At 57.1% G+C, this 22,357-nt stretch overlaps 2 protein-coding genes across 14 annotated transcripts in view; both read right to left on the bottom strand.

Annotated features, from left to right (window-relative positions):
• Window positions 1-2,407: 2,407 nt before the first annotated feature.
• On the bottom strand, window positions 2,408-9,640 carry UPK3B (uroplakin 3B). 3 transcript variants are annotated; one of them, XM_032255045.1, is made up of 6 exons: window positions 9,017-9,628; window positions 8,702-8,851; window positions 7,899-8,124; window positions 6,558-6,637; window positions 5,580-5,709; window positions 2,408-3,882 (listed from the first exon to the last, which is right to left on the bottom strand). In XM_032255045.1, the coding sequence occupies exons 1-6, from the start codon at window positions 9,099-9,101 to the stop codon at window positions 3,723-3,725; spliced, it is 831 nt and encodes a 276-aa protein (XP_032110936.1). In that variant the 5' UTR covers window positions 9,102-9,628; the 3' UTR covers window positions 2,408-3,722. The 3 variants fall into 3 exon arrangements, with proteins under 3 accessions (XP_032110936.1, XP_032110938.1, XP_032110937.1); XM_032255047.1 differs by lacking the exon at window positions 6,558-6,637 and having other exon boundaries at window positions 9,017-9,640; XM_032255046.1 differs by lacking the exon at window positions 8,702-8,851 and having other exon boundaries at window positions 9,017-9,634.
• Window positions 9,641-15,218: 5,578 nt separating this feature from the next.
• Window positions 15,219-22,357, bottom strand: part of DTX2 (deltex E3 ubiquitin ligase 2) — a 45,007-nt gene continuing 37,868 nt past the window's right edge. For all 11 annotated transcript variants that reach the window (XM_032255040.1, XM_032255041.1, XM_032255035.1 and 8 more), the window contains 5 exons: window positions 20,893-20,966; window positions 18,758-18,916; window positions 17,680-17,841; window positions 16,781-16,870; window positions 15,219-15,838 (listed from right to left, as the gene is read on the bottom strand). In XM_032255040.1, coding sequence (XP_032110931.1) covers window positions 15,611-15,838; window positions 16,781-16,870; window positions 17,680-17,841; window positions 18,758-18,916; window positions 20,893-20,966 — 713 coding nt within the window. In that variant the 3' untranslated portion in view covers window positions 15,219-15,610. The remainder of the gene's footprint in view (window positions 15,839-16,780; window positions 16,871-17,679; window positions 17,842-18,757; window positions 18,917-20,892; window positions 20,967-22,357) is intronic.

Here is a 22,357-nt window from a genome sequence, read left to right as displayed (position 1 = left end):
GGTTCAAGTGATTCTTGTGCCTCAGCCTCCTGAGTAGCTGGGATTACAGGCACACACCACCTCGTCTGGCTATTTTTTGTTTTTGGTAGAGACAGGGTTTCACCATGGTGCCCAGGGTGGTCTCCAACTCCTGGGCTCAAGTGATCCTCCTACCTCCGCCTCCCAAAGTGCTGGGATTACAGGTGTGAGCCACCGCACCTGGCCCTTTCCTCATTTTATATATTTTTTATAGAGATGGGGTCTTGCTGTGTTGCCCAGGCTGGTCTTGAACTCTTAGGCTCAAGAGATCCTCCTGCCTCAGCCTCCTTCTTTCTTTTTCTACTTGACAAACTTCCATTTGCCCTTCAAGATTCAGCTCAAGGCCGGGCATCGTGGCTCTCACCTGTAATCCCAGTGCTTTGGGAGGCTGCGGTGGGAGGATTGGTTGAGTTCAGGAGTTTGAGACCAGCCTGGCCAACATGGTGAAACCCTGTCTCTACTAAAAATACAAAAAAATTAGCTGGGCGTGATAGCAGGTGCCTGTAATCCCAGCTACTCAGGAGGCTGAGGCAGGAGAATCACTTGAACCTGGGAGGCAGAGGTTGCAGTGACCTGAGATCGTGCCTCTGCACTCCAGCCTGGGCAACAAGAGAAAAACTCTGTCAAAAAAAAGAAAAATAAAAATAAAGAAAGAAAGGAAGAAAGAAAGAAAAAGGAAGGAAGGAAGGAAAAGAAAAAGAAATGACCTCTAGGAAGCCCCATTGACTCTCTGCGGGGGCCAGCATCCGCCCCTAGCTTGCAAGATCTCTTTGGAGGGTGTTTCCAAGGTCAGCTTCCAGGCTGTTCCACAGTGGACTCACAGAGGCTGTGCAGAAGGGAGGGGCAGCTGCAGGCTCGCATGGGAAGTCCCTGGCGCTGTGCCTGGCATCAGCACGGATTCTGACACCAAGACAAACACAGAAGGACCCCAGGACACGAAAAAGCCTGTGGTCAACATGGCGAAACCCTGACTCTACTGAAAATACAAAAATTAGCTGGATGTGGTAGCAGACACCTGTGATCCCAGCGACTCAGGAGGCTGAGACTCAAGTATCACTTGAACCTGGGAGGCTGAGGCTGCAGTGAGCCGAGATCGTGCCACTGCACTCCGGCCTGGGCAACAAAGCGAGACTCCACAAAAAAAAAAAAAAAAAAAAAAAAAAGGCAGTGGTAATCCTGCTCCTGTCTGGTCCTTGAACCTGGGAGGATTCATTCATCTTTTCATTTTTTTCACGTGGCAAACACCAGTGGCCCCCTACTCCCGCCTGACATACCCCTCCGGGGCCAGGCCCCTAGCTGGGTGTCCTGGGTCTGGATAGGACAGCATGAGACAGTTTTCGCTGGGAGTCACTGATGGGTAGATGCTCTTTTAACTTTCCCTTTTTTTTTTTTTTTTTTTTTTGAGATGATGGAGTCTTGCTCTGTCGTCCAGGCTGGAGTGCAGTGGTGCGATCTCAGCTCACTGCAACCACCGTTTCCTGGATTCAAGTGATTCTCCTGCCTCAGCCTCCTGAGTAGCTGGGATTACAGGTGTGCGCTACCACCCCTGGCTAATCTTTTTAAAATTTTTAGTAGAGATGGAGTCTCGCAATGTTGCCCAGCTGGTCTGGAACTCCTGGGCTCAAGTAATCCTCCTGCCTCAGCCTCCCAAAGTGCTGGGATTACAGGTGCAAGTGAGCTGTGGCGCCCAGCCTATCGCAGTAGTGTAAATTAAAGGGGCTGGCTCCCCTGACCAGATGTCACCGGGGACACCAGGGCATTTGACTAAATCTGTTTCTTTTTTTTCGAGACGGAGTCTCACTCTGTCTCCCAGGCTGGAGTGCCTGGCGCCATCTCAGCTCACTGCAACCTCCACCTCCTGGGTTCAAGCCATTCTCTTGCCTCAGCCTCCCGAGCAGGTGGGACTATAGGCCCGTGCCACCATGCCCGGCTTTTTGTATTTTTAGTAGAGACGGGGTTTCACTATATTGGCCAGGCTCCTGACCTCATCCTCCTCCCACCTCGGCCTCCCAAAGTGCTGGGATTACAGGCATGAGCCACCGCGACGCCCCTCGAATCTGTCTATAGCTGGAGGGGTTCCAGTGGCTGGTGGGGGTGCAGGCAGCACGGAGGAGAGGCCTCCAGAGAGGAGGGGCGCAAGGGCTGGCTTGGGAAGGGAACACGGCGGAAACCACATACCTTGCATTGGTGCCTGGACTTCCTGGTCCTGAAAAGCATGTTTTCCTGGGGTATTAGGAGATGGGGGTACCTCAAAGTACAAGCCAGGACAGCAATCAAGGGACAGGCTCGGGGTAACCCCATGGGGCAGAAGCTGAGCAGGGCCCTGGGCACAGAGGGTGGGTTCTGCACAGAGGATCGGTCCTTCCAGGTCACGATTCAAGTCAGGTTAGGCTCCAGACCGTGTTTATTCACCTCCAAAGAGGGCTGCAGCCCGAGGGTCACCACCGAGCGCCCTCCGCGGGCGGGGCCTGCATGCCGGGAACCGTGGTCCCCCAGAGGGCTCCGGAGCGCACCCCACGGGCGTGTGCAGCGGCCATGGACAGAGTGCAACGGGCAAGTGACTGAGCCTCAGCTTCCCTATCTAGAAAATCGCTGCGGCTGTGCGGACTGCATGGCACGCAGTGGGCTCTCAGGCGTGACTGCTCATCCCTCTGGCTTGGAGGAAGGAGGCCTGGGGTCCTGACCTCCACCGACCCCGCTGCCTGACATCTGCTACTGGCTTCTGGTCGCTTGGGAGTCGGGAGGGAGAGGCAGCGAATATGAGTGCGCATGCGCACTGGCCTTGAGACGCCCTCACTGTGGCTCACTGGCGCCCCCGAGTGGCGACGATGGGAACCATTGGCCGTGTGTACAGACGGACGCTGGGGGATCTGCAGAGGGTCGGTCCTTCCAGGTGATGGACGCTCATGGGTCCCGGAGAGCCTACTGGGGTGACAGTCTAAGGGCGGGACAGACCCCCGACGGAACAGGTCACATCTGGACACGTGGTCGTCTCAGGTCTAGAGAAGGCAGCTCCCCAATGTCAGGACCAGCTATGCCCGAAGTCTAACACTGTATGTGGCATACAGCAGGTGCTTAATAAATGCTTACTGGGGTGGATAAGGGTGAGAGCCATTTGTATGCGTAAGAGGGTTGGAGGTGGCGGCCGGAATTGGTAGTCAGATGGCTATGGAGAGTCCCACTCTCAGAAAGGTGCCATGATCAGGGCTGTGGAGATGCCTCTGAGTCCTCACCTCGGCCCAGCCACTGATGGGTGGAACGGGGTATGGAGGGTGGCTCAGGCCTCATAGACCTTGGAATGGGCCCAGCTCCCTGCACCAGGGCAAAGCAAGGCCCTCTGCCTCCTCCTGGGGTCTGGAAGCTTGCAATCAGGGCAGCGTGTCCACACAGCCTCCAGCCTCCCTTGCAGGAGGTCAGGTGAGACAGAGGTGGGGAGGGACATGGGGACTGGGTGTCCAGCCTGCCCATGGCCCTCCCCTAAACCCTCCTGAGTGCAACTTACAGATGCTTGGAGAGGGAGAGAAACCAGAAAGGCAGAGGCAGGGGGGCTGGTGCTGGGATTCCAGACAGGGTAGGGGGCATGCCGGCTGGTGGCGGGAAGGCAAGGAGGCCTGAGGGGGCCTGTGGGTGCAAGAGCTGGGACAGGGCACCATGCACTGGCTCCCTGCGCCCCACTGCCCCCAGCCCCACACACAGAGGCCAGGCTAGGGGCTGAGGCTGGGGAGGGGGTCCAGGCCAGGCTCGCAGCCCACCGGCAGTGTGGCAGCCTCGCTGGGCGGGATGTGGTGGGTCATGTAGCGTTTCCCCATGAAGGAGCCGATCCGAAGCTGCTCCGGGGCCTCCTGTGGCCACCACAAACTGGAGCTGGGTGAGGAGAGGGGGAGGAAGATACGTATGTCCCTGCCACGTGGGGCAGGTGCAGGGTCAGGGCCCGCTCTGCCTCCCAGCTCCCTCTGTCGCCCAGGCTGGAGTGGTGTGATCTCAGCTCACTGCAATCTCTGCCTCCCAGGTTCAAGTGATTCCCCTGCCTCAGCCTCCTGAGTAGCTGGGACAACAGGCATGCGCCACCACACCCGGCTAGTTTTTGTTTTTGGTTTTGGTTTTGAGATGGAGTCTTGCTCTGTAGCCCAGGCTGGAGTGCAGTGGCGTGATCTCAACTCACTGCAGCCCTCGACTCTCGAGTTCAAGTGATTCCCCTGCCTCAGCCTCCCGAGCAGCTGGGACTACAGGCATGCACCATCACGCCCGGCTAATTTTTTGTATTTTAGTAGAGACAGGGTTTCACCGTGTTAGCCAGGATGGTCTCAATCTCCTGACCTCATGATCTGCTCGTCCCAGCTTCCCAAAGTGCTGGGATTACAGGTGTGAGCCACTACATCCAGCCCTGATTTTTGCATTTTAGGTAGAGATGGCGTTTCATCATTTTGCCCAGGCTGGTCTCAAACTTCTGGCCTCCAGGGATCCTTCTACCTCGGCCTCCCAAAGTGCTGGGATTACAGGCATGAGCCACTGCACCCAGCCTCACCTGCAGTCTCTGATCCCTCCTCCCTCCCTTCTAGAACCAGCTGGAGTGGCCCTCTCCAGGCAGCCATCCTGGCTATCCTGCTGGCAGCTTGCTAAACCACCAGAGGATCTGTAGAGAGCAGATGAGGCCTGGGAGGAGAAGGGCCTCGGCTGAGGACACAGTGAAGCACAGAGAGGCTGCTGGCCCCTCTCATTGACCCCAGAGATGTAAGATACTCAGGGTGGGAATTTCCTGTACAGGCCCTGGGAGGGGCACTGCCCAGCTGGAAACCACAGCCTGGGGCTGGGTAGGGGGGCTCATGCCTGTAATCCCGAGAGGCCAAGACAGCAGGATCACTTGAGCCCAGCAGTTCTTTTCCTCCGCCTCCCCGGTTCAGGCAATTCTCCTGCCTCAGCCTCCTGAGTTGCTGGGATTACGGGCATGTACTACCATGCCCAGCTGATTTTTTGTATTTTTAGTAGAGACGGGGTTTCACCATGTTGACCAGGATGGTCTCGATCTCTTGACCTCGTGATCCACCCGCCTCGGCCTCCCACAGTGCTGGGATTACAGGCTTGAGCCACCGCGCCCGGCTTTAATTAATTAATTTTTTAAAGATGGAGTTTCACCATGTTGGTCACGCTGGTCTTGAACTCCCGACCTTAGGTGATCCACCCGCCTTGGCCTCCAAAGTGCTTGGATTACAGGTGTGAGCCACCATGTCCGGCCTTTTCTTTCTTTTTTTTTTTTTTTTAATCTTCTATTTATTTTTTTTTTAGAGACAGGGTTTCATCATGTTGGCCACGATGGTCTCGATCTTTTGACCTCGTGATCCACCCGCCTCGGCCTCCCAAAGTGCTGGGATCACAGGCTTGAGCCACCGCACCCAGCCCGAGCCCAGCAGTTTTAGACCAGCCTGAGCAACACAGCAAGTCCCTGTCTCTACTAAAAATAAAACAGACCCCACGGTGCGCCTGGAGGGCTTGTAGACACTGGGACCAGTTCAACAGAAAGGGTTCTAGGTGGAAGAGGGGCCTAAGCAGGTGTCTCCACTCACAAGCGTGCGGTGGAGGCTGCCAAGAAGGCCAAGAGCAGGAGGCCGGTCAGAGAAGAGAGGATGGAGGTAATGACGATCATGCCACCACTTCTTCGCCCTGGCCAGGTGTCGATGGAACCGGGGGTCTTCCCTGCACACACAGCAGCTACTCATAGGAGCTGCCCCTGGACCCAGGGCTGGCTGTCACCTCCTCCCTCACTCCCTCCCCACCCATGCTCGTCCAGCCTCAAGGCCTGGCTGTCTCATATCCCCAGGCACCCCCTGAGCCTGCCCCCATCCCTCTTCCTTGGGATGGCACAGCATCTGTGTGCTGCCAGCCTGGACCACAGCCTCCACCCTGCTCTCACCTTCTAGGCTGCTCCCACCCGCGTGCTCATCCACTGCCCTGCGGTGGCAGACAGAGTGGCTGCAGACCTCGGGGCTGACCGGGCCACTGCCTGCTCGTCAAGGCCTTCAGATGACAAGATTCCTACCTCACACCTCCTGACCTCTGAAGCCACCTCCCAGGAGATGCCCACACCCAACACTCAGGCCATAGCACTAGAAATTTCCTGGGCCTGCATTCACGCTCGCCCCTTGGGGTTTGCTCAGAACCCAAGCTGGCTGCCTCCCCGGCCAGCCCGGACCCTCACTGTGGTCTCCTCCACACCCTCTTCCTCCCTCCCAGCAGGGGCTGACACAGGCTGACTCCCTATATGAGCGGGAGGCTGTCTCTGCCCAGGACATGGCTGGAGCCCAAGGGTTGGCAAACACCAGGGCAGAGCTGGTGCCCCTCGCCGATGGGGCTGGCTCAGTGCTGCACTCCCCCAACATGAGGTTCTGTTGGGGGTTAGGCCCAACTTAGACACGGCCTCCAGGTCCCTAGCCCTGTGCGAGCAGGAGTGTGGCCAGCTCAGCAGAGGTGATGAGGTGGCCCAGAGATGGGTGAGTCCGCTGGGAACAGACAGAAACCAGGGCGCCCCTCCCGCCCAGCACTACCTTGGTGGAGAGTGATGGGGTCCGACCACTTGGTCTCGGCCTTGGGTGAGCCCCTGGTGTCCATCAGGAGGAACTTCACGCTGGGAACAGGAGGCGATGCAGGGGGAGGGGAGAGACTCAGAGGCCGGGACCTCCCTGGGCAGGGCCAGGCTCCAGGCAGCTCCTCTGGGCTCCCCCCACGGATATGGAGTCAGGGTGCCTGTCAGGAGCAGCCTGTGGCCCAGCCCTGCTCTGAGAGCCCCCTGAGATGTCTCTGGCCACGTGGCCTGCCCCACCAGCTCCCAAAGACCTGAGTAGTTGCTCTCCAGACACCAGATCGGGGCCGGGGATGCTTGTTTAGGGGCCCGGTTCCTAAATGTCACAAGTCAAAAGAGCAGGGGAAGGTGGCTTAGCAGGGCACACGGGGCAGGGGTCCTAGGCCTCCCAGAGGGGTGTCGATGAGACCAGGGAAGGAAGGGAGTGAGGGTCCCCCATAGAGGCAGGGTCCCTGCAAAGGCCCAGAGGTGTGACAGGCAGGGGGGTGGAGCGGGACTCAGTCACCAGCAGCCTGAGGACCGAGGGCAGCAGGAGCCCCGAAGAGGGCCTGTGTGTGTGTCTTTCGGAGCTCTGGAAGGTCTGGGCAGCGGGGAAGGACCTGGCAGGTTGGCATTGAAAAGAGTGGCTGCGGGGGATGGGGTGGAGCCTGGAGCTGGAAGCTGAGCCAGGACCAGCAGGGAGGGCAGAGGGTGGACCTGGAGGGTGGGTGAAAGGGCAGAGGGGGCTGGGTGGACCAGGGTGCTGTTCCAGCCTCACCACGCCCTGCCTTCCTGGCTTCCCCTGGGCCTGGTGTCCCTGAGGCCACCCCACCTTCTCCTGTGGCAGGAGAGTCCTGACCAGGATACACTGCCTGCTTCCCCATCCCAGTGTCACCCGGACCTTGCCAGGCCACTTGGGCTTCTGTGCCTCAGTTTCCTCATCTGTTAGAGAGGGTGGGAGCCACCTCTCTTTCTCCCTGCCTCATACCCACAGGACTGGGTCTGAACTCAGCCCCTGAGTTTCCTGCTAGATCTGCCTGTGGGAGGGACCAGGGGTCTAGACTTCGGGGAAGCTGCCCCCTCCCACCTTAACTAAGATCCTGCCGTGCCAAGGTGCCCACCTCCTCCTCCTGGGCCTTGCCCGGCCCCAGCTGGGGTTAGCACTGTTACTGACTCTTCAGTGGAAGGAGGGAGCCTGGGCTTGCAAAGGGGAGGACCAGGGCCGGGGACCCCTGGGAAGATGCTAGAGAGAGCATCCCTGTCCCAGCAATGCCTCCTCCCCAAGCACAGCCCCAGTCCCAGGGCCCTGAGAGGGGGAACCACTCACCAATAGGGTCCAGGGCCAGGGAGGGGCGGGTTGCAGAAGGGCTGTTGGTGGCAGCTGTGATCATGGCCCACCCGCAGCACGGGGATGCCTCCACTGCCCACTGTGAGGTCGTCACAGGGCAGCCGGTCCAGGGACAGGGGCAGTGTCATGTAGTGGCCATCAGTCAGCAGCCGTGGGAAGGCTGGGATGTTAGCCAGTGTCTCTGGGTTCTGGAAGCCCCTGGAGGCTGCAGGATGAGAGAACAGATGGGGGTGAGAGATCAGCTCTGTCCTGATGAGTGGGGATTCTGTGTTCACCCACCCTCCAGCCCTGACCTCCCCATGCCACCTCCTCCCTCAGGGCCCCTAGAGGCAGTCCAGACCCACGGTCGACTTTGTCACCCCGCTTCTCTCTGGCCTTGCATCCCCACCCAGAGTCAGAAGTGGGGAGCTCGAGCAGCCCCAACCTGCCCAGCCCCAGCCCCAGCTGCAGCGTGACAGCCCCACCCCCCACGAGCCCACAACCTCCTGGGTCGCAGCCTGGGCTCCCTGTCCAAAGAAAGAACTTGGATCCAGAGAAAGGGCTGCAGAGCCCTTGGCAGCTGACAAACCCACCACTTACACTCCTCACAGGATTTGGCGCTATGTGTGTATTTTTCAATACACATATTACTCCTTGGGATAAAGCCCAATTCATCCACACCTGCTTTCCCAAAGGCCCCCACAGGGGCTCATCATTGAAGGTGCCTGCTGGTGAGGGGCTCCGAGCGCCCACCACTCTCCTCGGCCGCCACCCTCACCCAGGGCCCACAGCTGTCCTCACACCATTGCTGAAGGCTACCACAAGCCAGACTGTGTCGCTGGTACTGGCATGCTCATCGAAGACACAGCGAGGCTGCTCCAGGGAGAAGGTGGTGGCCGTGACCTTCCCTTCCAGGTCCCAGGCTGTTATTTGCGGCATGTAGGGGACCAGCTCTGTAGCCATGGGGAACAAAAGGTGAGCCATGGAGGTGGGCGTGTGGGTCCCTGGGGCTGCCTCTCCCAATTGGATGTGGGTGGGTTCCCAGGTTCTGATCCCTCCAGCAGGGCCCCCTACCCCTTGGGTCTGGCTGGCTGCCTCCATCAGGGACCCCTACTCACCCAGGCTCAGGCTGGGCCGGAGACAGTTGAGCGCCGTGAGGAGCACCTGTAGCCCTAGGTGAGGGTGCCCCTGGGGGAGCCCCATGACACTGCCAGCACCCAGGAGGCTCAGGGACTGGTCTGGCTGCCTCGGGCTGCACCCCACCCCCAACACCTTGGCCCTGAGAAGCTGGTTAATCAGGCTGCCCCAGGGGCAGGAAAGACCTACGCATGCAAGCACACCCCACCCCTTTCCTCCCAGTCCAGCCCGCAGCAGGGAGTAGCTGGGAGGCTCTGGTGGGAGACAGGCCAGCGCCCAGCCCCACTGCCAGCGTCATGGGAGAGGGGCCACTGTACCCCCAGATGCCAGCCAGACCATCCTGGAGCCTGGATTGGGGCCCCTCCCAGTCTCTCGGCCCTGGGGAGGAGGGCCTGGGTTTTGGAAGCGGGCTAAGGACTGCATGTCTGAGATTCCTGCGCTCCAGGTGCCAGGAGCCTCCCTCGGCCTTCCGTCCCCACCCAGAGTCAGGAGTGGGGAGCAGCGGGCAGCCCCAACCTGCCCAGCCCCAGTTCCATCACAGCACGCCGGCCCCGAGAGAGCCCTGAGGCTCTCCATGAGGAGAGCCCTGCCCTTCTCCCAGGTGACAGCCTCGGTTCTCCATCCATAGGAAGAACTTTTTTTTTTTTTTTTTTTTTTTTTTTTAAGATGGGGTTTCACCATGATGGCCAGGCTGGTCTTGAACTCCTGACCTCAGGTGATCCACCCACTTCGGCCTCCCAAAGTGCTAGGATTACAGGCATGAGCCACCGCGCCTGGCCAAGGAAGAACTTAGATTCAGAGAAAGGACTGCAGAGCCCTGGACAGCTGACACACCCGCCACTGACGCTCCTCCCAGGATTTGGCACTCACTATGTGTGTATTTTTCTTTTTTTTTCCTTGAGATGGCGCTTCACTCGTCGCCCAGACTGGAGTGCAGTAGTGCAATCTCAGCTCACTGCAACCTCTGCCTGCTGGGTTCAAGCGATTCTCCTGCCTCAGCCTCCTGAGTAGTTGGGATTACAGGCAAATGTCCCACACCCAGCTAATTTTTCTATTTTAGTAGAGACAGGGTTTCACTATGTTGGCCTGGCTGGTCTCAAACTCCTGACCTCAAGTGATCCGCTCACCTTGGCGTCCTAAAGTGCTGGGATTACAGGCGTGAGCCATTGTGCCCAGCACTCTGGTCAATTTTTTAAAATATATTTTTTGTAGAAACAGGGTCTCACAATTTTGTCAAGGCTGGTCTCGAACTCCAGAGAGGATGACCCAATCCTCCCACCTTGGCCTCCTAAAGTGTTGGGATTACAGACATCAGCCACCGTGCCCGGCTAATTCAATATATTTTTTGAGTCTGGGTGCAGTGGCTCACGCATGTAATCCCAGCACTTTGGGAGGCTGAGGCGGGCAGGTCACTTGAGGTCACAAGTTCAAGACCAGCTTGGCCAACATGGTGAAACCCCCTCTACTAAAAATACAAAAATTAGCCAGGCATAGTGGCAGGTGCCTGTAATCCCAGCTACTCAGGAGGCTGAGGCAGGAGAATCACTTGACCCAGGGAGGCAGTTTGCAGAGAGCCGAAATCATGCCTCTGTACTCCAGCCTGGGAAACAGACTGAGACTCTGTCTCAAAAAAATAATAAAAAAAAAACAAACATATTTTTGGTAGAGACAGGGTCTCACTATGTTGCCCAGACTGCTCTTGAACTCCTGGCTCAAGGGATCCTCCTGCTTTAGCCTCCCAAAGTTCTGGGATTACAGGCATGAGCCACAGTGCCCACTGGCATTTAGTATACTGACAAGGTTGTGCAACCATCACCAATTCCAGAACCTTCTCATCTCCCCAAAATGAAACACTACACCCATTAAACAGTCTAAGAGACTAAGCTACTTCCTGTTACCATGGATTTGCCCATAATGGGCATTTCATAGGATGCAGTCACACAATGTGACCCTTTGTGTCTGGCTTCTTTTACCTTTTTAAGGTTCCTCCTCCACCTCAGTGCTTCCTTCCTTTTCATGGCTGAGTAATATTCCACCCCCTGAACGATTCATCATTGGTTGCATCATTTGTTTTTTTCCACTTTGGGGCTAATGCTGCTGCCAGGAGCATCTGTGTGCAGGCTTCTGTGGGCACACTTTCAATTCTCGAGTATGTACCTAGGAGCAAAACTGTGGTCCTATGCTATCGCTGCTTTTTGAAGGTCTGTTTGCCAAAGTGGCTGCATTTTACATTCCCAGTAGCAGTGGATGAAGGTCCCATTTCTCCACATCCTCTCCAACGTTGCTTTATTTTAGTACAGCCGTCGTAATGGGTGTAATGTGGATCTCATGGTTGTTTTTTGTTTTTTTTTAAGACGGGGTTTCACCATGTTGGTCAGGCTGGTCTTGAACTCCCAACCTCAGGTGATTCAACCGCCTTGGCCTCCAAAGTGCTTGAATTACAGGCGTGAGCCACCATGCCTGGCCCGTTTGTTTTTTTTTTTTAGATGGAGTCTTGTTCTGTCACCAGGCTGGAATGCTGTGGCATGATCTGGGCTCACTGCAACCTCTGCCTCCCAGGTTCAAGTGATTTCCCTGCCTCAGCCTCCTGAGTAGCTGGGACTACAGGCACGAGCCACCATTCCTGGTTAATATTTTGTATTTTAGTAGAGACGGGGTTTTACCATGTTGGCCAGGATAGTCTTGATCTCCTGACCTCATGATCCGCCTGCCTCATCCTCCCAAAGTGCTGGGATTACAGGCATGAGCCACTGTGTCGTCTAATTTTTGAGACAGGGTGTCACTCTGTTGTCCTGTGTGCAGGCTGGAGTGCAGTGGTGTGATCATAGCTCACTGCTGCCTCAACCTCCTGGGCTCCAGCGATCCTCCTGCCTCAACCTTCCAAGTAGTTTGGACTACAGGTACACTTCATGCCTGGCTTGTTTTTATGATTTAGAGACAGAGTCTCACTGTGTTGCCCAGGCTGGTCTCAAACTCCTGGCTTCAAGATCCTCCTGCCTCTAACTCCCAAAGGATGAGGCTGAGATTAGTTATCCAGTGGGATTAGATATGTAGTGATTTTGATTTGCATTTTCTTTTTTAAAAAATTTTTATTTATTTATTTTTAAAGACGGGGTTTCACCATGCTTATCAGGCTGGTCTTGAACTCCCAACCTCAGGTGATCCGCCCACCTTGGCCTCCAAAGTGCTGGGATTACAGGCGTGAGCCAGCACACCCGGCCTGATTTGCATTTTCTTAATGAATCATGTCTTCATTTTTTTGAGGAGTTTTGCTCCTTTTGCCCAGTGCAGTGGTGCCACCTCAGCTCAGCACAACCTGACTCTTGGATTGAAGCAATTCTCTATGCCTCAGCCTCCCAAGCAGCTGAGATTACAGGTGCATGCCACCATGCCAGCTAATTTTTTGCATTTTTAGTAGAGATGGGGCTTCACCATGTTGGCCATGCTGGTCTTGAACTCCTGACCTCAGGTGATCCTACCTGCCTTGGCCTCCCAGTGTGTTGGGATTACAGGAGTGAGTCACCTCGCCTGGTCCCTCAAGCACCTTTTCATGTGTTAACTGGTCATTTATCTTCTTTAGAGGGACATCAGTTCCAGTTCTTTGCCCATTTTTAAATTGGGTTGTCGTTTTGTTGAGGTTTTTGTTGTTTTGAGACTAACTCCAGGGTAGAGTGTGGTGGCACGATCTCAGTTCGCTGCAACCCCTGCCTTCTGGGTCCAGCAATTCTCCTGCCTCAGCCTCCGAGTAGCTGGGATTATAGGTGCCCATCGCCACGTCCAGCTAGTCTTTTTTTTTTTTTTTTTTTTGAGAGACGGAATCTCCCTCTGTCACCCAGGCTGGGGTGCAGTGGCGTGATCTCAGCTCACTGCAACCCCTGCCTTCTGGGTTCCAGCAGTTCTCCTGCCTCAGCCTTCTGAGTGGCTGGGACTACAGGTGCATGCCACCATGCCCAGCTAATTTTTTGTATTTTTAGCAGAGATGGGGTTTCACCGTGTTAGCCAGGATGGTGTCAATCTCCTGACCTCATTATCTGCCCACCTCGGCCTCCCAAAGTGCTAGGATTACAGGCGTGAGCCACCATGCCCAGCCTAATTTTTGTATTTTTAGTAGAGAGGGGTTTTGCCATGTTGGTCAGGCTGGTCTCAAACTCCTGACCTCAGGTGATCACCCACCTCAGCCTCACAAAGTGCTGGGATTATAGGCATGAGCCACCATGCCTGGCCTGTTGTTGAGTTCTAAGGTTTCTTTACATATTCTGGATAGTAGACCCTTATCAGCTATGCTATTTGAAAAGATTTTCTCCCATCTTCATCCTCAGAATCCTTTCGAGGAGGAACACTCAAGGCTCAGGTGCCCACCCCAAATCCTGCACTCACAGGCAGTGTGAGTCTCAGTACAGAGTCTCAAATATTGAACCAGGCTGGGCACATTGGCTCACACCTGTAATCCCAGCACTTTGGGAGGCCAAGGTGGGAGGATCACATGCGGTTAGGAGTTCAAGACCAGACTACCTAACATGGTGAAACCCTGTTTCTACTAAAAATACAAAAATTAGCTGGGCGTGGTGGCGAGTGTCTGTAGTCCCAGCTACTCGGGAGGCTGGGGCAGGAGGGTCACTTACTTGAACCTGGGAGGCAGAGGTTGCAGTGAGCCGAGATCGAGCCACTATACTCCAGCCTGGATGACAGAGCGATACGTCATCTCAAAAACAAACAACAACAAATCAAATGTGGAACCAAACAGTTTTGGGGTCTAGCTATGCTGGGGTCTTCCAGGGAGGCCTCACTGCCTTTTTTTTTTTTCTTCCCCTGGACCAACTTACCATTAGGCACAGTGCCCTGGGCCCAGACTATTTATAAGAGCACACAAACATTTTTTATTTCTTTTAAAATCAGAAGGGAAAAAAATGAACCTTCGGGTGAAAGAAAATCCTCTAGCAGGGCCAGGTGTGGTGGCTCACACTGTAATCCCAGCACTTTGGGAGGCCGAGGCAGGCAGATCATGAGGTCAGGAGATTGAGACCATCCTGGCCAAAATGGTGAAACCCTGTCTCTACTAAAATACACAAAAATTAGCTGGGCGTGGTGGTGTGTGCCTGTAATCCCAGCTACTTGGGAGGCTGAGGCAGGAGAATTGCTTGAACCAGGGAGGTGGAGGTTGCAGTGAGCTGAGATCGCACTACTGCACTCCAGCCTGGTGACAGGGCGAGACTGTCTCAGAAAAAAAAAAAAAAAGAAAAAATCCTCTAGTATACATTAATATATTCATAATTATACCAACATGCTATAAAATACATTTTTTAACCAAGAAAGGGGCTCAGCAAGGCCGCAGTGCCTCTGCTTCCCACAGTCATGAATGAGGTGGCCCTACCATCCCTCTGGTCCCAGGCCCAAACTATTCCTCTTAGACAGGCAGCAAGATCTTGACTGGGGACATCTGATCCTCCTTCCAAGAGGGCCAATAATTAGCACTTTGAGAATGGTGTCAGATCAACCCTGGCCTGCATTCCACCTGCCTAGCCAAGCATTAAATCTTTGGTACAGATGGGGGCTTGCTCTGTTGCCCATGTTGGCCAGGATGGTCTCGAATTCCTGACCTCGATCCACCTGCCTTGGCCTCCCAAAGTACTAGGATTAGAGGCATGGGCCACCTTGCCTGGTCTTTTTTTTTTTTTTTTTTTTTTTTTAAGAGATAAGGTCTTGCAATTTTGTTCAGGCTGGTCTCAAACTCCTGGCCTAAAGTGAGCCTCCTCTCTCAACCTCCTGAGTAGTTGGGATAACAGGCATGTATCACCACACCTGGTTCAAGTCATTACACCTTTGAACCTGTTTCCGCATCAGTAAAACAGAGACAGCAGCTCCCACTCTAAGTGAATGGCTTTTTGTAAACCACAACCCGAGGGACACAAAGGTGACAGCTGGTGCTCTGGGGTGACAGCTGTTGGCACAGGGATGGCGGACGGCACACGGCAGGGAGATCAGCGTGGGCATGTGGCAGCAGCACAGCTCAGCACCGTGGGCTCCTCCACGCCTCACTGTAGCCTGTTCTTCAGTTATCAGATGGGAGCTGATGAACCCCTGGGCCGCCTTCCTGCTCCGATGCAGGAAGTGTGGCGGGGTGGGCACACACACACTTGCACACATGCATGCACACGCACGCACACATCCCCCCAGGACCTTCTAGCTTTGGCTATAAAGCATTTATTGCAAACAAGACTGAGGTAAAAGAAGCTGACTCAGAACCCACGCCCACCCAGGCTGGGGAAGTATCTACTTGCCCCATGCCAGGCCCTGAGCACCGCGGGCCCAAAGCAGCCCCCGGAGGACAGATGGGCCCTGTGCACTGAGGTAGCTGCATCTTAAGCCCCCACGAGTACAACTGCCCAGGGCTGCCCAATTCCCGGAGGGGAGGAGGAGGAAGAGGCAGGCAGGGTGGAGCCCCGGCTTCAGGTGGGGCGCACCCCACACCTCCAACAAACCTCCCAGCCTCTTGGGCCAGGCACTTCCGCCTGCCCACCCAGCCAGCCATGGGGCAGCAGGGTGGGCACCCAAGGCGGGCGTGCTGGGGTCAGAGGTCACTGCTGCTCCAGGCAGTCCTCAGTCACCCCCTGGGCGGCCAGCTCGGCCAGCACGTTTTGCAGGTAGTTGGGGTCGGGGTAGCCGTGGCCCGTCACGTTCCGGTCCATCTCTGTCTTGTGGTGGATCTCGTTCCACACCACCGTGTCCGTCTCGCCCGTGGTGCTGGATGTGCCCACTGTGAAGATGAGCCGCCTCTTCCAGGCCACCTTCAAGAGCTCCAGGACCTGCCGGGGAGGAGGGGGAGGAGGAAGAGGAGGAAGGTGGGGATGGGGAGTGAGAAGGAGAAGGGCTCCGTGAGCAGGCACAGGCTGGCACCATGTTCCTCCCTCCCAGCCCCTCCCCGGTGACCTCATCCAGTCCCTGGCACTCACCCCATCCATGGGGACCCCAAAGCTGCCCACTGAACAGCACATGAGGATCCCATGTGAGCCTGCACTCCAGCCCACCCTGCCCACCCTGCTTCGGTGCCCAGCACTGCCGTCATCTGTTTGGTCCCAATGCCCAGGCGCCATGCTCAAGTCCTCCCTGCTTCCAGAGCCCGTGCTGGATGAGCGCCCACCCACCCTGTCTGGTGGAATCCAGGCCTCCCTGCCCTCTCCCCGCCTCCAGCTCCACCACCTCAAGCCCATCCCAGCTTTTCCAAAGCTCCATCAGCAGCCCCACCTCCCGTGGCTTCGCTGGGCGCTCAGAACCAGCTCCACTCCTGGGGCTGGCTGGGAGGCAGCTCTGCCTTCGCACCCTCACCACGGGCTCCCACCCTCCTTGCCAGCTGTTCTGCCTGCCTGGAAGGCTCATCTCCAGCCTTCTCTGCAGCCAGAAAGTCCTATTCAGGTCTCAGTGCAGACACAACAGCTCTGGCCTTCCTTGGTCACCTGGTCTCACATGGCCCCTGGTCCCTCCCTGTCACACTCTGACTCCTGAGGAGCTTCTGACCCCACCTAGCAGGGTGCTGGAAGGCGACGGCCTCTCCTCCCTCGAGGCTCTGTGAGGTCCCGGCTGTCTTCCCTGTACCTACAGCGGTCGCCAGAAAGGAACAGCAGATACCTGGCCCGGCCTCGGCCTCTGTCCTTTGTCCTCCACTGCAGAGGCAGAGCTAGGTGTGGTGCCTGGCGTCCCACTGCCTGGTCAGGGCCCGGTCCATCCCTGGGGCATGTGGTGGCGCTTACCTTGCGGCCCTGGGCGTTGTCTGGAAGGTAGCACTGGCGGGGAAACCCTCTGGCAGTGAACGGCTTTCCGGGATTGGGGTGCTCGGGGCCCTGAAGGAGGAACAGACACCAGGATGGGGTGCTCCAGGGGCCCGCACAGGGACAGGCACCAGGATGGGGTGCTCTGGGGCCTGCAGAGGGACAGGACCCTGTACAGCTCCAGTTCCTCCCCTGCCAAGTGGCAACCCTGAATGTTCCTGAATTTCCCTCTGAGCTGTGGAGCAGTGGAGGGAAAGTAGGGAAAAGTCTTGTGGTTCAACAAGACAAAAAGACCCCTCTACCCACCACAGGTGGACCTTGGCCGGGACCCAGTGCCTGCTGGCTGCTGCCCCTGTAACTTCCCACCCTGCCCCAGGCTCCGCAATCCACCTTGGCCCAAGATGGGAGACCAAAAGGGCCAGGGTCCCATCTGGGTCTCCTCTGGAACCGTGGGGCCTTGTGCCCAGGCTCCTGCCACTCCCACACCTGACCCTGCCACTTCCAATCCAAGGTTCCTCCATGCACACCCTGCTGTGTGCCCCCCACTTCTCCAGCCCCTCAACAGGGTTCCTCCCACTGAACCGCTTGCTCTTCTGACCAGGACAAGTCCAGCTAAGATGTCTACTCCTCTAGGAAGGCCTCCCTTCCCGGGAAGAGTGGAGGGTCAGGCCAGCTCTCTGCTGCTGCAGCCCTAAGAGTTTGCCCTTGGCCCTGGCACTGCTTCCCCATTTCTGGCCCTCCACGGACCTGGCCTTGGGGGACCTGGGGGCCTGAGCTTGGCTACATGGGCCTCCTCAGGCCTGATCCAGGGGCAGACATCTGGGAGGCGGGCAGGGAGAAAGAGGAGTGGCCGGAGTGGGGACTCTGGGAAGGCCCCTCACCTGGATGCCGTGCGGAATGTTGTAAACGATGAGGATGGTCCCGCAGTCCTCGTGGCCAGGGAGCGACATCTGGAACCGTAATACCTCCATCTTTCCCTGGGGCTGGGTCCCCGTTTTCTCTCCGTAGATGGTTTTGCAGGAGGGACACTGCAGACTTCCATCCTGAGAGAGGCAGACACGGCCCACTGAGCTGGCGGCCTGACTCTCACCTCCACCGTCAGACGGTAAAGGGCCCCGGGAACGGGCCAGCCGCCATCCCAAGGAGTTCCTGGCAGCTTCTCCGCCCAGAAACTGGTTTCCAGCAGCTTCCCTGGAAAGCTTTGTTTTACACCAGCAACTCATTATGCCGTTTTCGCTAAAAGGGTGTGCTCTCAGAAGACAGGTGGCGAGTGGGAAACTCGGTCCTGAGCGGAAGTCTCCTCTGGTGACTCGCGTTTGAAGCGGATTGGAGGTGGCACAGAAGCCCTGCAGCACCCGATCTGCGGAGCCGGACTTGGCTGCACAGGACAGCCCACACTAGGGGAGGCTGAGCCAGGATCCATGAGCCATAGGACTCAGTTCTCTCAGCCTCCCAACTCTGCCCATCCTGCCTGAGGGCTGCTGGAGGGAGAGCGGCTAGGGGTTAGCCTGAGCGAGGCTCTTCATGGGTAGGCTGCCACGGGGCCCAGTCGGCCCTGCCTCAAGGTCTGGCCCCCGCCTCCCAGCGAGGTGACACTGGTCACAGCTCCTGCTCTGAGCCTCTCCCTCATCGGCACTGTGCTGACTGCATAGGGACGCTATAAGGAAGAAGGGAGACCATGTGTGTAGCGCTTACAAGTGGGCCAAGGGGAAGGCGGTGCTCTGAGGCTCAGAGAAGCCCAGAATCTCCTCAGGCCTGGCTGGAGGGCCCCAGCCCCACTGGTCCCCTTTCTAAGCATGGGGCCAGCCTAGGAGAGCCAGCCAGGCCTTTAGAAAGGTCTTCAAGCTGGCCCCACACCCAGCACCATCTTTTGCAGAGAACCCTCCCACCACTGCAGAGGATAGCTCAGGGCTGTGGGGGCGCGGGCCACCTGCCTCCACCCCGGGCCAGTGTGGGTACCTTGTTGCCATTGCAGTACATGGCCAGCAGGCATAGCAGGTGGAAGGCATGGCTGCACTTGGTGAGGCGGCCCACAGCCACGGGCCCGATGGCCTTGCTGTCAGTCATGTCGCTGTACCCAGATGCTGTGGACAGCTTCTCCATGCAGATGATGCAGTCCTGGAGGAGACCAAGCACAGGAAATGCCCAGTGGGCTGGGCTCATGCGGGCCAGCCTTGGAAAAAGGCGCTTTCGTGTGCTGAAACGCTGGAAATGCGGTCAATTCCAAGGCCAGGTGTGGTGGCTCAGGCCTGTAATCCCAGCACTCTGGGAGGCCAGTCACTTGAGGTCAGGAATTTGAGGCCAGCCTGGCCAACATGGGAAGACCCCATCTCTATTAAAAATACAAAAATTAGCCGGGCGTGGTGGCACGTGCCTGTAATCTCAGCTACTTGGGAGGCTGAGGCAGGAGAATCATTTGAACTCTGGAAGTGGAGGTTGCAGTGAGCTGGGATTGTGCCACTGCACTCCAGCCTAGGCAACAGACTGAGTCCATCTCAGAGAAAAACCGTCCCTTCCACAGGCTGGGAACACAGGTGAGTCACCGGGACCTGTGTCCCTGAAGGGCTTACCAGCAGCACAGGCCCAAGATGACATCGGGAGCCGCCAAATGGGTGGGACGGACAGGGCCGGCTCCTGGGGGAGGCCCTTGGAGTGGGATCTTAGAAGGGAGGCAGGAATTTCCAAACGGACAAGCACAGAGCGGGCACCCAGGGAGGGGAAGGAGGATGTTCTGAACGAGGCCCCAGCACATGGCCACTAAAGTGGGCAGGGGGTGGACGGGGGCAGGAGATGAGACAGGAACAGGGAGAAGAGGGCCCTCAGGGTTCTGGATGCCATGCACAGGGGCTGTGGCTGTGTGTGAGTGGGGGGGCCCCACTGAAGGTTCCAGGCAGGGAGTGCTCCCACGATCCAAGCTGCATGCTGGCTGTGCAGATGGCAGCTTGGGCAAAACAGCCCAGTCACGCCGGATGGGCACCAGGGCGGAGACAGAGCTGAGGGCTGGGCAGGAGGGAGTGCGGCCAGGGCTGGTGGAAGGGGTGTGACACACAAGGACGTTCAGGCTCCTGTCCGAACCCTTACTCAGCAGAGTTTTCTCACAGCCTCAACTGACTGGAGGACACAGTGGAGAGTCCCTGGGTGCTGGTACTCCTGGCCTTTTACCCACCCCACTCCCTATCTCCAGGGCTCCCCAATGAAATCGGGGGAAAGTGGTGCTGCAGCCCCCAAAACATGGCTCAGCAGAGAAGTTCAAGTTCTATGGAATTGTAACAGGAGTCTGACTAGCCCCATTCATTACAGGAGGCCAGGAGGGCCGGGATGCAGAGAGCTGTGATCACATCACTGCACTGAGCCTGGGTGACGGTGCGCACCTCTGCTTTTAGAATTAAAAAACAGGCTGGGTGCGGTAGCTCACGCCTGTAATCTCAGCACTTTGGGAAGCTGAGGCCGGTGGATCACCTGAGGTTGGCAGTTTGAGACTAGCCTGACCCACATGGAGAAGCCCCGTCTCTGCTAAAAAAAAAAAAAAAATTACAAAATTAGCCAGGAGTGGTGCTGCTCACCTGTAATCCCAGCTACTCAGGAGACTGAGGCAGGAGAATTGCTTGAACCTGGGAAGCAGAGGTTGTGGTGAGCTGAGATTGCACCATTGCACTCCAGCTTGGGCAACAAGAGCAAAACTCCGACTCAAAAACAAACAAACAAACAGGAACCTTGACCAGCTCTCCCAACAGCCAGAGGGGGAGGACAGCCACCTGGACGAGGCCACCTCACTTCTACACCAGTGTCCATACAGCAAAGAATGGGACAGGCTGGACCATCCTGTCTCCAGGATTCCTGCTCCCAGGACGGCCACCAGGCTACAGAGAAGCTAGGGCTGGGAGAGGAGGGGCTTTCAGCTCCTTAAGTGCAAAGCTCACCATACTGATGTAGGGCTAGGGAGGCCGGGAGATGAAACCAAAGCACCTGGAGCAAGGCCCTGGCACCCAGAGGCCCCTGGGAAGCGCCCTTCGAGCAAGAAGGGGCGGGTGTCCTTTCCATGTGGAGTTGTTTCCAAACAGAAACAAAGGCAGCCCAGCTACCAAGACACAAACCTCATCAGGGGGCACTTTCAGCTCTTCCGTGTAGTTTTTTAGGACCTGCTCTGGCTCTGGCTTCGGGGTGCCTCCTAGAAGAGAGAAGAACATTAGCAGTGTCCCAAGGAGCACAGGCTGGAGAGGAAGCCAGAGGGCGAGAAGTCAAGGGAGAGGTCCAAGCGGCCAGGAGGAAACGCAACAGGGGCCGAGACAGGGAGGCCAGCGTGCGGGACAGGAGAGCTCAGCGCCAGACAGAGCCCTGAGCTTCGCCCGGCAAAGCCTTCCCCAGCCCACCTGGAGACCTGGCTCAGCCCCAGGGGCCCTGGAGGACGCAGAAGAGGAGAAGAAACAGCAGCACAGTCTCCTGGGAGCTGCGTCCCCACGCACATTCAGTGAGGAAACCCAGGCACTTCCGAGACTGCCCGAAAGAGTCAGACAGCAGCTTTGAGCACAAACTACTCCAGAGGGCGTTGTGGCCGCACGATCCGATTCAATTTGCATTACTCTCGCATGAACATCGCAGGGAAAAGGGAGTTTGGGGTCAAGTGCATATGGGCACCTGCACGCACGCCTACTGCCACCCCGACACTGTCACGGGAAACGCCTGCCTCTGACTGGGAGGGTAGGTCACCCGCCGACTGGCCCCTAAGCCCAGCAACTCTGGGAAACCGCCGAGACCTGGCAGGAACTCATCCTGACAGCCTCATTCGCCATCTGTGCACACGTGCATGAAACTGGAGGGAGAAGGGCTGCATCTCCATAAACACCACACCCTGCATCCAGTAAGTCCCCTCCTACAGACAAGCTCCCTGAGCTGGTGAGGATTTGCACGGCCCGGGGCTGTCTAGGTGGTGGGAGTAGCAGAACAACCGAGGACAGCAGCCAAGCCTGTGTGGGAGCGAAAGAGGCACAGAGAGTCCAGTGCCACCCATGGATGCGCTCCTGGCAGGGGCTCCACCCCAAGGTCATGGTGGGGCTGCTGGTGGTCCCAGACTACAGGAAAGAAGGGGCTCTGGTCTGAACCCAAACTCATGGCCATCAGCAGGGGCTGCAGAAACTCCTAAGCCTGAGGGCTCATATCTGCACCAGCCCAACTCCCCCTAGACCAGAAAGGGCCAGAGGGGAGAATTTGGCAGGGAGGTGGCCTGGTGGGGCAGAGGCTGGAGTCAGCACGGATTGTCTGATTCTGGTTTGCTTGCTCTGACCCAATCATGTCACCTCTGGGCCTCTGTTCCCTGATCTCAAACGGGGAAGCCAAGTATCTAACCAAGGTAAGGAACTGCTACGATGGCGTTTGCTGCTGTGACCTGGAGGGAAGCTGCTGGCAAGACCATGCCCACCCCCACTGCTAGTCCACATACCCTACACCCCACATACACCCCTACACCACCCTCACCCATGCACCCCACACCTCCACCCACACACCCACACCCACACCCCTCACACCTCCACACACACCCACATACCCCCCACACACACCCCA

This window comes from Sapajus apella, unplaced genomic scaffold (assembly GCF_009761245.1).
Source record: "Sapajus apella isolate SASKATOON/1434 unplaced genomic scaffold, GSC_monkey_1.0 scaffold88, whole genome shotgun sequence".
In the NCBI taxonomy this organism is placed as follows: domain Eukaryota; kingdom Metazoa; phylum Chordata; class Mammalia; order Primates; family Cebidae; genus Sapajus; species Sapajus apella.
This window is presented reverse-complemented; position numbering and strand designations above follow the sequence as displayed.